Genomic DNA, 14,489 nt, shown 5'->3' on the forward strand with positions numbered 1-14,489 from the left:
GAAATTCGGTTGGGCTCGGCCTGCCGGCTGCCGAGCAGCGATGTCACGAAAATCTGTTTATAATTCTGTTAAATTGTACACGTATGGACGAAGATCAGACTCATTTATGATACAGATTTTTTTTTGTGGCAACGGTGTTCGGCAGCCGGCAGGCCGAGCCCGCCCAAATTTCGGCTTTGTTGTTGCTGTTGCTTGTTTATTGGGAAAGAATTCGCTTTCGTTTGTTGAATTCAGCGTTGTGGTGGTATACTGGTACACATTGTGCAGCTCAATGTGCTGCACAAATGCACATTGAGCTCATTGTGTGAGCGAATGACACCCCTGACGGCTGGTGTCATTTTCTGCCGTCACCAGTGAGCCGAGATAGACAAAGTCTTCGACAATCTCCAGCTCGTCGCCGTCGATCGTGACCTTGTTATTACTGGACAAGCGGGTTCGGTTGGTCTCGGATTCGCAGGCCAGCATATACTTCGTCTTGGGCGTATTAATCATCAACACAATCTTTCCTGCTTTGCGCTTCAGTTTGCGGTAGATCTCCTCCACCGCCGCAGATGATCTGCCGACTATATCAATGTCATCGGCAAAGCAGATAAGTTGACTGGATCTGTTGAGAATCGCTCCCCGCATTTCGCCCACCGCTCGTCGAATAACACCTTCTAGCGCCACGTTGAACATCGTGCAGGATGGACCATCACCTTGTCGAAGCCCCCTGCGCGATTCGAATGAACTCGACAATTCACCCGAAATCCGCACACAGCACTGCGTTCCATCCATCGTCGCCTTGATCAGTTTGATCAGCTTCGCGGAAAAGCCGTTCTCGTTCATGATTTTCCATAGCTCGTTACGGTCGATGGTGTCGTATGCGGCTTTGAAGTCGATGAATAGATGGTGAGTAGGGACTTGGTGTTCCCGGCATTTTTGGAGGATATGCCGTAATGTGAACATCTGATCCGTCGTTGACCGTCCCTCCATGAAGCCGGTCTGATGACTTCCCACGAATCTGTTTCCTTGTGGCGTTAGGCGGCGGAGTAGGATTCGGGACAACACTTTGTAGGCGGCATTGAGGACAGTGATCGCTCGGTAGTTCTCACAGTTCAATTTGTCGCCCTTCTTGTATATGGGGCATATTACCCTATCTTTCCACTCCTCCGGTAGCTGATCTATGTCCCAGATCCGGACTATCAACCGGTGTAGGCAATCGGCCAACTTGTCCGGGCCCATTCTGATGAGTTCAGATGCGATGCCATCCTTCCCAGCCGACTTGTTTCTATTCAGCTGGCGAATGGCTTCACTCATCGTTGGGAGTGGCTCCTCTACGTCGTTGGCTACACCGGCGATGTACCTTCCCCTACCGTCTTGATCTTCTGCATGTGCGCCGTTCAGATGTTCATCGAAGTGCTGCTTCCACCTTTTGATCACCTCACGATTGTCCGTCAGGATGCCCCCGTCCTTATCCCGGCCCATTTCGGCTTGCGGCACGATGCCTTTGCGGGATGCGTTGAGTTTCTGATAGAACTTTTGTGTTTCTTGGGAACGATGCAGCTGCTCCAGCTCCTCGAGCTCCTCCTCCTCCAGGCGGCGCTTTTTCTCCTGGAAAATTCGGACTCGCTGCCTCTTCCGCTGTCGGTGATTTTCCACATTTCGACGGATGCCTCTTTGCACAACTGCCGCCCGCGCGGCATTCTCTTCGTCCATCACCCTCTTACACTCCTCGTCGAACCAGTCGTTCCGTCGAGTTCGCTCCACATAACCGATGACGTTCTCCGCAGCACTGTTGATGGCTGTCTTGATGGTATCTCAACAGTCCTCGAGAGGGGCTTCGTCAAGCTCGCCCTCTGCCGGCAGCGCTGCTTCGACCGATTGCGCGTAGTCTGCCGCGACCTCAGGTTGCTTCAGTCGTGCGATATTTAACCGAGGCGGGCGCCGGTTTCGTGTGTTGTTCACTACGGAGAGTTCTGAAGTTCTGGGCGCATCTTCACCATCACCAGATAGTGGTCTGACTCGATGTTGGCGCCTCGACAGGATCTGACGTCGATGATGTCCGAGAAGTGCCGGCTGTCAATCAAAACGTGCTCGATCTGTGATTGCGTTTGGTACGGTGATCTCCAGGTGTACTTGTGTGGGAGGCGTTGCTGGAAAAAGGTACTACGTACGACCATTCGTTTGGAGGCGGCAAAATCAATAAGTCTGAGGCCGTTTTCGTTGGTCAGCTGGTGCGCATTGAACCTTCCAATTGTCGGTTTGAATTCCGCCTCCTGGCCGACCTGAGCATTAAAATCCCCGATGACGATCTTGATAGCCGCAGCTCTAGTAGATGGCACGACCATCTGGGTACGTTCGTACCGTGGAGCCCTTCCAGCATACCTGCTGCAGCGCTACGATGTCGAATTTGCGGCTCTTCAATTCGTTGGAGAGCACGTGGGTACTGCCTACAAAATTTAGAGATCGGCAGTTCCATGTTCCAAGTTTCCAATCGTTAGTCCCTTTTCGTCGCGTGGGTCTTTGCCGATTTCCATCCGAAATTTGTTGTTCGTTGTTCGTTGCTTATGTTTTTTTGTAGTCACGGGCTCGCAAGGCCCGCAGCTAACCCCACTATCTCGCAGGAGGACCGTCGTGATGTTGCTGTTTTGGGTCCCGAACACCACCAGGACGTTGTTGCACTCCGCACGCCGCCCCTAACATGGAGAACAGACGCGTACGAAGCCCCCTTACTCAGTTTGCATGCGACCAAAGCATCCACCGGGGTTGGATACCCGATCTCCGCTAAGGTTGCTCGCACCCCAGCTAGCACCACGGGGAGGTAGAGAATCGGTTTAGAATATCTGAACAACAGTAATATAACAACGTCTTCATGTGTAATGAATATCATTTACCCTAAAGAAGATTTTTGATGAATAACGTTATTACTATTGATGCTAGAATCACTTAGAACCATTCGATCAGCTGCTTCGACGTCGTGTCGCCGAATTTCGGCTTCGTCATAAACCATACCCAACCACCGCCGCGACGCCTTCCACGATCGACACCCGAGCTCGCGGTCGGCGGAGACGTTCAGTCGATTGGCATACGGACGGGTGTCGATCGATAAAGATTACTATCAAACTTGGTCATCGTTCCGGCTGGATGCGCACCCGGTTGTGGCGCGGATTTCACAGTACGGTGCCGGCTCTTCTGCGCGTCTTCTAGCAATTGGGGCCTCTGAAGCAACCCCTTCGTCGAAAACATATTAGGTACGAGGTTTTTCACAGTGTTTAGCAATCTGGCTCATGGCACGAGCGACGGTTCAATCAAACACATTTCAGTTTAGTGCGCTAGCAGCGAATGGACGATCAGTTTATTGTTGTGTAGCAAAGTTAGTTGTTTTTGGGTTGTAAGATTTTCGGAAAGTTTGATATGAAAAGTTTTCTGAAATCGATTGTGTTTGGGTTCAGAGGTGATTAAGTTGTCTCATATCCATCTTATCTGCTGTAAGGGGTGAACAAAGTGAAAAAAAAAAACAATCAGATACGGAGTAGAGCAAGTCACGTTCCTTGTCATGCCTGCTAGTAGATATTCTTATCAGTGACCTGAAAATCTGATTTTGTTGTGTCATTTAGTTGAAGTGATTTTTTCTTAAAACTGTTTACCGATTGTGTGCTTCAAATTTTGAAATTTGAATTTTCTGAATTAGGAGATTTAAAGATTTAAAGATAATATCGTAATCGGAAGGCGAAAGTTGAACCTACCCAGGAAGCAAAGAAAGGTTTGATTTTCCGATGTGTCTACGATCGAATCTGCACTGATAAGAAACCAATCGCGCTTGTCGATCTCCGAAAACGTGATTCAAGTAGTGTAACTGATAGTGTGGTGTCAGAGTTGTTTTGCTGACGTAAAAATTAGCTTCTCCCGTTGTAAGACGTCTGTGTTACGACGACTATTTTCAACCAGAGAAAAGGGGTGAGATGTGTTTGGTAAATGGCATCTAAGATAGAGTGTTCACACCACTTTTGAGCCAGTACATTTAGCACGACGAGACGAGACGGTGACCGTTTTGGTTTATTTGGTTCGGGAAAAATATGCGCGCAGGCGTCGCTTCCTCACTTTACTTGCATCGGGACGCTCGCGAAGTCGAGTTAGATACTCACTGTGTACTTACTAGTTAGTAGCAGCTACAATCGCATTTCCTTCCCATAGTAGTACTTGCAAATATACAAGTAAACCACTCACAAACTGGCTCATACGAGGCACCTCGTGTTTTATGGAGTGCAGTTCGGTCGGAGAACTTTCCCAAACGACATCGTTTGTAATTTTGATCCGGAAGGAGAAGCACGTTTTTCAGTAGTTCAGAACTAGTTCGGTGTTTTTCATTCAAAAAACTTTTCCTTCCCATTTAAATCACCATAAAAACTGATCATCCATCTTTCTTCGTAGCATCCAGAGCCGAGAACGGCCATCACAACGGCACCAACGGCGGGCACGATCCCCACGAGAGCTTGGACGGAGAGGAAACTCTGGCCATTATCCGTCGGAATTTAAAATCGAGCGCCATGGACGACGAAGGAACGCACTTCGATTCGAACTTTCCGCACGTTTTCGTCGTGTTCGGTGCTTCCGTGAGTATATTACCTCTTCTTACTATCTCTACTTAAACCCGTTGCATATTTAAATATTTCGCATTCGATTACCGGTTTACCGATAACCGTCCGAAAAAAAAGTATTTTATTCATATCATCGAACGGTACCGGTCAGGTTCGATCGGAATCGGTAATTAAAAACAATTGTGGTCTAACTACTGCGTGATTACAGCGCCAGAACAACGAAGGAAGCAACTACCTATAGTAGCGTTTAGAGGTGCATCGAAGTTCAATTTCTGGATAGGGAACAAGGGAATACTTTATGACGTCAAACGTGTGTACATTTAAAAACTGTGCCCAGAGGCCTCTGTGACTGCGCGCGCTTCGGTGCCGCGAAATGACTTGCAGATAGTGTGTCGAGTGCCGGTTAATAGTAAATGTACATACAAAGTTTCTAACAAAAATTGGGAGACTTAAATTATTTATAATTTGTGTTCATGAAATACTGAAACTTAATGAATTTTTCTCGACTCATGGAGATGCGCTTATCAAATTTGTCTTTCAATCCATTAGTTTTATTTTTTTGAAGAATGACTTTTTGAATTAGTGCACTCGATAATGTGAAACGTATTGGAATCATAGTGTTTGTTTTTTTGTTTCTATTAGGCCGGAACTCAGGGCCGTAGGAAGAAACAGCTCATCGAGGGGGTTTTGATGACAATTTTTTTCCAATAACATTTTTGCTGGAACGATACATACACAAATGAAAAAATGTATATGTACTACGTACAAATTATTCTGGTTAAAGTTATTTGCATTAAAAGTTATTTATTTTTGAAAATAAGCCCTGGGAGTGGCCATTTTGTTTTTAAGAAGCTTTAAAAAATATTGGGACTTGTGGTATAGCTCAGTTGGTAAATCCGTTGCCCCCTGAGCTGATCTCCGTCAGTTTGAGCTCAAGAGTAAACTTCGATCACCTTCGATCCCAGTTGTTCCAGATAGGTTTTAAAATGACTGGTGCGCCAACTGCCTCGTTGATAAAAGTGGCACAAAGATGCAGAAATGAAACTTTTTTTACTCGCTTATTTTAACAAGCTAATTCTTTTGAACCATAATCATAAACATTTTAAGCATAAGTGCAAGCATGTATCAGAAATAAAAGTAAAAACTAAGGTTAACGGTTCATATAAGGTTTATTTTCTACTCTTGTAAACTCGATAAAAATTTAAGACATAGTTAGAACCTTTGCTTTCGAAGAATCTGCAATAAATGTTAATATTGTTAAATAAAATTCCCAGCTGAATTTTTCCTAAGGATAAAAAACAAGTTAAAAAAAAAATTGTTATTTTATATCTTATAATTACAATCCTGTAATTAAAGTTTTCAAAATTAAAATCAAGATTTTTCAAAAAACAAATTTTTTGAAATGAATCAAGATCTTATTTTTCATATGTGATTTTTACCAGGTTTTTGTTTCTAGTCTGACTTTGATGAATTTAACATTTTAATTTTAAATTATGATTCAAAGTTATGAAACTTCGATCTCCTTCAATTTGAATCCTTAATGAAATTTTAACATCGATATTATAATATTGATCATAAAACTTAAATTCGAGCTAAATCTAAATACATACCTTGAATTTTAGTTTCAAATCTGAATTCTGCATTTTGAATCCAAATTCAAAACCTGAATCTAAATTCCAGATAAGAAATCCTATAAATTTGAAAGCGGAATTTGTATCAGAACCTTTGACTAGAATTTTTTTATTTGATTCTGAGTTTATGGTTTTCAATATGAGTTTTTTTTTCAATTATTTATTCGTAATTGAACTTGAAAAATTTAGTTAAAATTGTGAATGATACAATTGGTTCACATATTTCAATTCTGGACTCATGAAATTATCTTATGTTTCAACTCTGCATATAAGCTTAGAAGAAAAAATTCAGATCCAAATTTTAAAAATGGTTTGAATTTTAAATATTTTCTTTTATATTCCGAAATTATGAGTTCCGACTATGGAAAATTCATCACATCGAGGATTGAAATGCAACACCAAGGTTCGAAGCAAATTCTATACCAAGATTCTATACCAATGATGATGCACAATCAACTGTGTTAGCACTGTGTCTATTGTTAGCACTGTGATTTTCTTGCGTAACTTACCAGTTAAATTCGGACGTTATAAAGTTAATCGCTGTTCTATTTTTTATGCTAATCGAAAGCATTTGTGACCGCGGTTTTGGATTCAGTGAAGATTAGTGAAACTATCCAGCTGGTTCTGTACTAATCGCCTTCGCAAATTCCGTACACCAACCGTTGTTTACCATTGTTATTATCGCTGAGCCACTACTCGAATCGCCAAACATCGTATTCGAGCAGTTCCATCGCAGATTCCTTTGTAAGCACTTCATCGCCATCTACCTGTGGAAAACTCAACTACGTTATCGTCGCCACCTACCTGTTCAGTTGAGTAACTTGAAATACAGTAGATATCGGATTTTGTTGCCACCATGAAACCTCGCTGCGGAAAGTGCGATAAAGATATTTTGAATATCGAACCCGCGCAATGTTCCTGCTGTGAGAAATATTTTCACGTGCAACAAGAGTGCTGTGACGCGAACCGTAGCAGCATTCAACAGCTGTTCAGCACTAACAAAGCACTTTGGCTCTGTGTTGACTGCAGAAAGCTGTGTGCTAACCGAACATTGCATGCCTTCCTAGAAGATACCATTCGACGGCCGCCTGACGAGATTTGTGAGCTTCGTAAGAAAGTTGAGGAATTGACCGATCTAGTAGCTGGATTGCAGCAACAAGTTGGAGCAAATCACGAAGCGATAATGGCCAAACTTGATCGTCCACCGAAAGTAGCTTGGCCACAACTTCCTGAAGGAACTCCTACTAATTCTGACAAACGCAGCCGTTCCATACGTTCTCGCAAAAGACGTTGTGGTCCCAATGGAGAGCCGGTTGAAGTTGAGATCGTTCCGCGTTCTTCAATTTCCAACGGAACAAGTGATATCGACCTTAGTGATCTACTGCTGACATGTCCCATCGCTGCTGCAGTACCACCCCCTCGATTTTGGGTATACCTAAGTGGTTTTAACCCAAAAATTACCAATGATGATGTGGTGAAAATTGTCAAACGATGCTTGAACACTACAAACGACATTGAGGCTTTTCGACTCGTTCCAAAAAACTTCGACGATTCAAATTATTCGTTTGTTTCGTATAAAATCGGCGTGGACCTTGCACTAAAGGATAAGGCTCTCCTCCTTTCATCCTGGCCACAGAGTATCAAAGTTCGTGAGTTCGTTAGTTTGCCAAAAAACGATCGCATACCCGGAAGAAACGTTCCAAACAAATTTTGGGACCCTATGAGCATCGGAACTCCCAATCCTCCGATTGTGTTAGCGGAGACCAACAATTAGACATCATTCATAATTTTGCTGCAAGTTTTCCTGGCCACTGCAGTTCGACTCTTCGGGTGTACTATCAAAATGTCAGAGGATTGCGTACCAAAGTTGATGAGCTTTTTTTGGCAGTTTTGGATCCAGAGTACGATGTAATCGTGCTCACCGAAACATGGTTAAACGATGAAATTACGTCGGTTCAGCTGTTTGGAAACGAATACAATGTTTTTCGTCGTGATCGAGATCCTTCCAGCACTGGTCTAAGCAGAGGTGGTGGTGTGCTTATTGCTGTTTCAAACCGTTTGACGTCCTCCCCTCTTACTGATCTAATTGGAATCGATCAGAACATCGAACATCTATGGGTGACTGTTGAGACGGGAATGCAGAAAATCTACATAGGCGTAGTTTATCTAAGCCCAGACGAGGCAAGCGATCCTTTAATTGTCGATGCTCACCTCAAATCAGCGGCCACTGTAGCGGATTCTTTACGTTCCAACGATCGGCACATCCTGTTGGGCGACTATAATCAGCCCCTTCTGAATTGGATAAAGCATTCTGCCAATTTCGCGTACTCAGACCCGGCGACTTCGTCATTCTCCATTATCTCCTCCGCTCTCTTAGATGCGATGGATTTTTTGGGTAACTGACAGATGAACCTGGTCACAAACTCTCGTGGTCGCATCCTTGATTTGGTCTTTTTGAACGAGTTTGCTGTAGATAGCTGTACCGTCACTACTGCGATGGAGCCACTGATCGAGATGGATCTTCATCACCCACCATTACTTGTTGCTCTAGCCTGCCCTCGTTTTACTCCGTTCCAAAGCACAACTGACACATGCTCATTGAACTTCCGCAGAGCGAACTTCCCACAAATATCCGAAATACTATTTCAGAAAAACTGGTCGTTTATCGAAAGCGCTACTGACATTGATGAGGCTGTACATTTCTTTACTTCTGCATTGCACGAATCATTTCGTGAGCACGTTCCGCTGAAGCGACCTATTCGTAAACCTCCTTGGTCTCCTTTGCTAGCGTATTCACTTCATCGCAGGCCACATCTACTAAAATTGAAAGAGCCTTACGTAACGTTCCCAGCAATATGGTTAATCTAGTATCAATCCATTTCTCGGAGGAAGAAGTTAAAGCGGCTATTGCAAAGCTTAAATTGTCGTCTACTGTAGGGCCCGATGGAATTCCGGCCAACATCTTGAAAAATTGTATCGATGCCCTATGGATGCCACTGTTAGTGATCTTCAACCTCTCTATTCGAACTGGAAAATTTCCAAGTGCTTGGAAAAAGTCATGGATGTTCCCTGTTCACAAAAAAGGCAACAAGAACAACGTATTGAACTATAGAGGAATCACATCCCTGTGTGCCTGTTCGAAAGTGCTAGAAATTTTGGTGTCACAAAGACTTTTCACCGCTGCAAAGTCTTACATTTCGGTCGATCAACACGGATTTTTTCCTGGGCGTTCGATAAACACGAACCTATTGGAGTTTACTTCATTATGCATCCGCAATATGGAAAAAGGGGGTCAAGTTGATACAGTGTACACTGATCTCAAAGCCGCATTCGATCGAATTGACCACCGTTTGCTCCTAGCGAAACTTCAATATCTTGGGCTTGGTGAAGGCCTTGGTCGTTGGTTCGAATCATTCCTGATTAATCGTTCTCTCACTGTTCGGCTGGGCAATGAAGAGTCTTTCGTGTTCCAGAATAACTGCGGAGTGCCCCAAGGAAGCAATATCGGACCGCTCCTGTTCTGCATTTATTTCAACGACGTCACATATTCTCTTCCATCGGGCTGCAGAATGCTTTACGCTGATGACCTGAAAATTTATCGAAAGATTGAAAGCTTTAGCGATTGCTTGGAGTTGCAGCACTTGTTGAGCAAATTCATGGTGTGGTGCGATCTGAATTGCTTAACAGTCAGTGTGGAGAAATGTAACGTCATCAGCTTTACACGGAAGAAGAATCCGGAGATTTGGAATTACACACTCCAAGGTTCCCCACTTGAACGAGTTCCTGTAATAAAGGATCTAGGTGTAATACTGGACTCCAAAATGACATTTGAACATCACTTGAGCCATGTAGTAGCTAAGGCGAACCGGAATTTGGGTTTTATTTTGCGAACTACCAGAGAATTTACCAAATTACGCTGCCTACGGACTTTGTATTGTGCCTTGGTTCGCCCGCATCTTGAGTCAGCGGCAGTCATCTGGAGCCCTAGTCACGCCAACTGGATTTACAGAATCGAATCCGTTCAATCTAAGTTTACCCGCTCAGTACTACGGCTTCGCCCGTGGCCGATTCCGGAACAATCTCCTTCATATACGCAACGATGCTCTTGGTTGGAACTGGATACCCTTGCTGATCGACGAGAATACATGAAAGCGGCCTTCGTTGGAAAATTGCTACTCGGAAGCATTGATGCACCAAACATTCTTGAGAGGATTGACTTCAACGTGATGCCTAGACAACTAAGAAGTCGCGAATTCCTTCGGCTTGGTTTTCATCGTACACTTTACGGCCAGAACGAGCCTATCCGTGCAATGTGTGTAGTGTTTAATGATAAATTTAGCGAATTTGATTTTAATATGACCCCGGATATGTTTGTGAACCGCTTACGGGCTTCAATGTTAAGATGATATCGTTTTATTGTAGTACTTGATGTTAGATCTTATCGTTACTTTTATTTTCTGATCCACTATATTTAATGTGTTATGTAAAATCCCTAAAACTAGTTTTAAATATCCTGACAAACTATTGTATTTGCAACATTCATCGATGGGTTTTTATGCCTTGTGCTTTTCCCATCCCATCCATTTAGACTAGTCGTTCGATGGATTAAAAATAAATAAACAACAACAATAAACAACTGGATATTTACTAGATATTTTTCCAGAAGTACAAGTTGACAGATTCAGGCAATTCAGGCATGTTGTATCAAAATTTATGCAGGAAAATTTCGGATTTATTCCGTTGAAATCAAAAAGAAAAAAAAACATGGAAAACTATTTTTAATTTTTTCAAAACACATCAGCCGATTCAAAATTATCAGAAGAATCAGGCCTCCAAGAATCGTTCTAATTCTAATTTTAAGCACTCAATTGAAGTTTTCATTTGATTTTGCAAATAGAGTGAGAAAATCTGGTAATAATCCGGACAATCTGGTAAGCTTAACTCTAACTTTATTGGGATATTTGGGACTCAATTACTATCAACAAGTCAGATTTTTTTTTGAAAAACTTTGTAAAATTGTGGTCCTGGAATGGGATTTCGAAGTTTTGGAGTCGAGATTGTTACACTATTGTTTAATAAATTCATCAAAATTTGATTAGAAAATTCAAATTTTATGTTTAGTAAAAAAGATTTCTGTAGGCATTTTTGGACCTTCAAGGGGGGGGGGGGGTTTAACCCGGTTCGCGAACTTTTTGTCAAAATCCCTTATATAAGATTTATGTTTGCATTGAATAAAAATGACAATATGTTTTCCAAAACTCTTCATTTGGCGTAAGAAAACTTTACAAATAGGAGAAATGTATTTTATGTTCTGTATGTGTATAAAAACACCAAAAAATAGGTGGCCCAAGATACCCCACATTATGTGGCCCATGATTTCCCACAAGAGATAATTTGCTAATTTGTTGTGTTTAAGTGACTCATTGATTATTCATAAAAAATCCTTTTCCATGTGAAAATGCAAGTCATAACTGAGATAATAAGCATGTGAGCATATTTATGTTATGAACTGGAGATTTCCCACCGATGCAATTAGCGGGTGCTTGTTTAGTTATGTAAGTAAATTTTTCTAAGCTAGTTAAATAAAAGAAGCATCTGATGCGGACATGAGTCAACATCTTATAAAAACATATGCTTACGAGAAGCGATGACGATGACAGTTGGATTGAGATTTTTATCTCAATACGCAGCTGAAATATTTAGAGTGGTCGACGTTTCTCCATGACCCACGTTACCCCACTCTCCCCTTCATAAAAAGTTTCTAACACAAATTGGGAGACTTGAATTGTCTATAATATGCGTTTATAAGCTATAGAAACATGATGGCTGTTTCTCGATTCATAGAGATGCGTTGATCAAATTTGACTTTCATTCCATTAGTTTCATTTTTTTTAAAGCATGAGGGGATTTTTTTATTATCTGACGGGGTTTGCGCCGTGGGTCTTTGGATTTTCTCCAAAATTTCAAAGTTTGTTCGTTTCAGCACCACAAATAACATTTATTTTTGCAGATTTCTAAGACTTTTATTTTTCGAGTTAGATAACGTTTAAGTTTTTTTGAAAAAAAAAACTACCCTCTTTTCAAATGCTCATAACTTTGTCAATTTTCAACGTAGAATAAAAAATAGTACATCAATTTTAGTACAAAATTTTACCAGCTATCCAAATAAAATATTAACAAAAAATTATATATTGATTCTCGGTATAAAATAAAGGAAATATGTTAAAAACAACGTCCAAAAGTACCGTCTGCACCACCAAAATTTTTGAAACATATTTCATTTTATAGTCCTATTAATTTCACAACTTTTATCTGAAGACACCAAAGTGGGCCAAAAACTCCTTCAAGAGTTATGAAAGAAACAGTGACAATAAATCTCTTTTTTAACGTCAAAAACTAACAATTTTTGAACAACTGCACTCACATATAGGGACTTCTTCTCCTATCGTACGCATGTGCACCGGGAGTTAAAAATCTGCAAAAAATACCATTTTATAGTCGAATTAGTTTTACAACTTTCACCTAAAGACACCAAAATGAACCAATCACTCCTTCAAGAGTTATGGAAGAAATAAAGACCATAATGTATTCTTGTGCTCGCGTCAGGGTATAACGATTCTCGCACAGTCACGCGCTTATGCGCAGAACACCATTTACACAAACGTTCATGCTTAGGCATACCCTAGAAACGATTATATTCATTGATTGTTCTTTGATCTATTTTTTTTTCAAAAGAGAAGATAAATAACTTAACAATAAAATAATATATACGTGCTATGTTTACAACTCTGCACCCACACTGGGTACCAGCGTTGCCAGATTGAAAACCGCTCAAGTCCGTAGATTTTAGGAAAATCGAAAAATCTACTGATTTCTGCAAAAGAAAACTTGATAACCTTTTTTTTTTTGGTCGTCAGGTAGAATTTTCAGTTATCCGTAGAATCCCTTGAATTTTTTCGATAATCCGTTGAAAATCCGTAGGAAATGCCGAAAATCCGTAGATTTCGAGCATCGATCCGTAGCTCCGTGGAAATGCTGAAAATCAGTAGAACTACGGAGAAATCCGTAGATCTGGCAAGGCTGCTGGGTACCTCGATTTTAACAATGGTCGCATCGCTAATGTTCGTTCAATCGTCGTTGTTTCCTAATGCATACGGAAAAGGTTCTTGTGATGGTTTAGGAAGTAACATAAAAAGAATGGCGAGAAATTACAGCAATAAAAACAACAAATATAAATGACCCTAAAGCTCTTTCCGCTGGGCGAAAAATTTTGAATTGGAAAACAACTGGGAGTTTATATATCTATGCTACCAACGTTGAATATGGAAAGGCTATAATGGAGCTAACCAACAGATTTAAGCAGTTTTCGACATCGCTAACTGAAACATTAGCGCCGCTTATTGAATCGCTAACTGATTCAAAGTTAGCGATTGCTTATTAAAAACGCTATATGTGCCGAAAAAGTTATTGCTTTAAGCTTAAGGGGGGGGGGGGGGGGGGGGGAGGATGCCTTTTAGAAAACAGGATTGGCGGTGGACACTGTATCTCAGCACAGAATCATCTTAAGTCAAAAAATCAGAGCAAAATATTTTAAATAGATGTTTTTCTGGACCCCAACGTTTTTATTTAACATAAAAAAAAATTATGAAATTTCTGTGGCTGTTTGAAGTAAAAACTGCGATTTTTCACGAAAAAATCCGCCATTTTTCACCTGTAAAATCTCCCCAAAGTAAAAAAATCAAAAAAGAAAAACGTTGGGGTCTGCTATTTTATATGTAGAAAATATGTTCCAAATTTGAAAAGAATCGGATAAGTAGTTTTCAAATGACGATGTCCACGGACTTAAAAAATGTGCTTTCGAGAAAAAAGCGTTTGAAGTTTCTGCTCTTGCTTTCTTGCAGTATTAGATAGGAGGAGATAGAAGCCTATAATTTCTACAGTTTTGCTTCAATTGACTTGAAAATTTGACACAACATTCTTGAAATGTTTTACAATAAGAAAATAAAAAAATAAAAAAATCGACCCCCCCCCCCCCCCCCTTAAAGCGCTAATCGCTATCTGTTGACCAACAATTAGGCCGGATCAAATATCAAGTTTTTTTTGTATGTATGTATGTATGTATGTAGATAATCCACCATGGGTGCACGGATTCACCGCAGTTTCGCCAACGTATGCGCTAAAGTGCAATGCAAATCAGCACATACCCGACACCATGGCTTCGTGTGAACTGTCCTGTAATGAGTGTGTTTCGTGTATATGTATGTCTTATTTGTAGAACGAA

General features: G+C 41.3%; 1 protein-coding gene across 5 annotated transcripts in view; it reads left to right on the forward strand.

Annotated features, from left to right (window-relative positions):
• The window catches only part of LOC129750150 (glucose-6-phosphate 1-dehydrogenase), a 63,090-nt gene that overhangs the window by 40,049 nt on the left and 8,552 nt on the right, over positions 1-14,489 (forward strand). For 2 of the 5 annotated variants that reach the window (XM_055745397.1, XM_055745394.1), the window contains exon 2: positions 4,411-4,592. In XM_055745397.1, the coding sequence (XP_055601372.1) occupies positions 4,527-4,592 (66 nt within the window). In that variant the 5' untranslated portion in view covers positions 4,411-4,526. Of the gene's footprint in view, positions 1-3,104; positions 3,231-3,312; positions 3,434-4,176; positions 4,332-4,410; positions 4,593-14,489 lie in introns of those variants that run through there. The other 3 variants (XM_055745396.1, XM_055745392.1, XM_055745395.1) reach the window with 3 other exon arrangements.

This window comes from Uranotaenia lowii, chromosome 2 (genome assembly GCF_029784155.1).
Source record: "Uranotaenia lowii strain MFRU-FL chromosome 2, ASM2978415v1, whole genome shotgun sequence".
Taxonomy (NCBI): Eukaryota; Metazoa; Arthropoda; class Insecta; order Diptera; family Culicidae; genus Uranotaenia; species Uranotaenia lowii.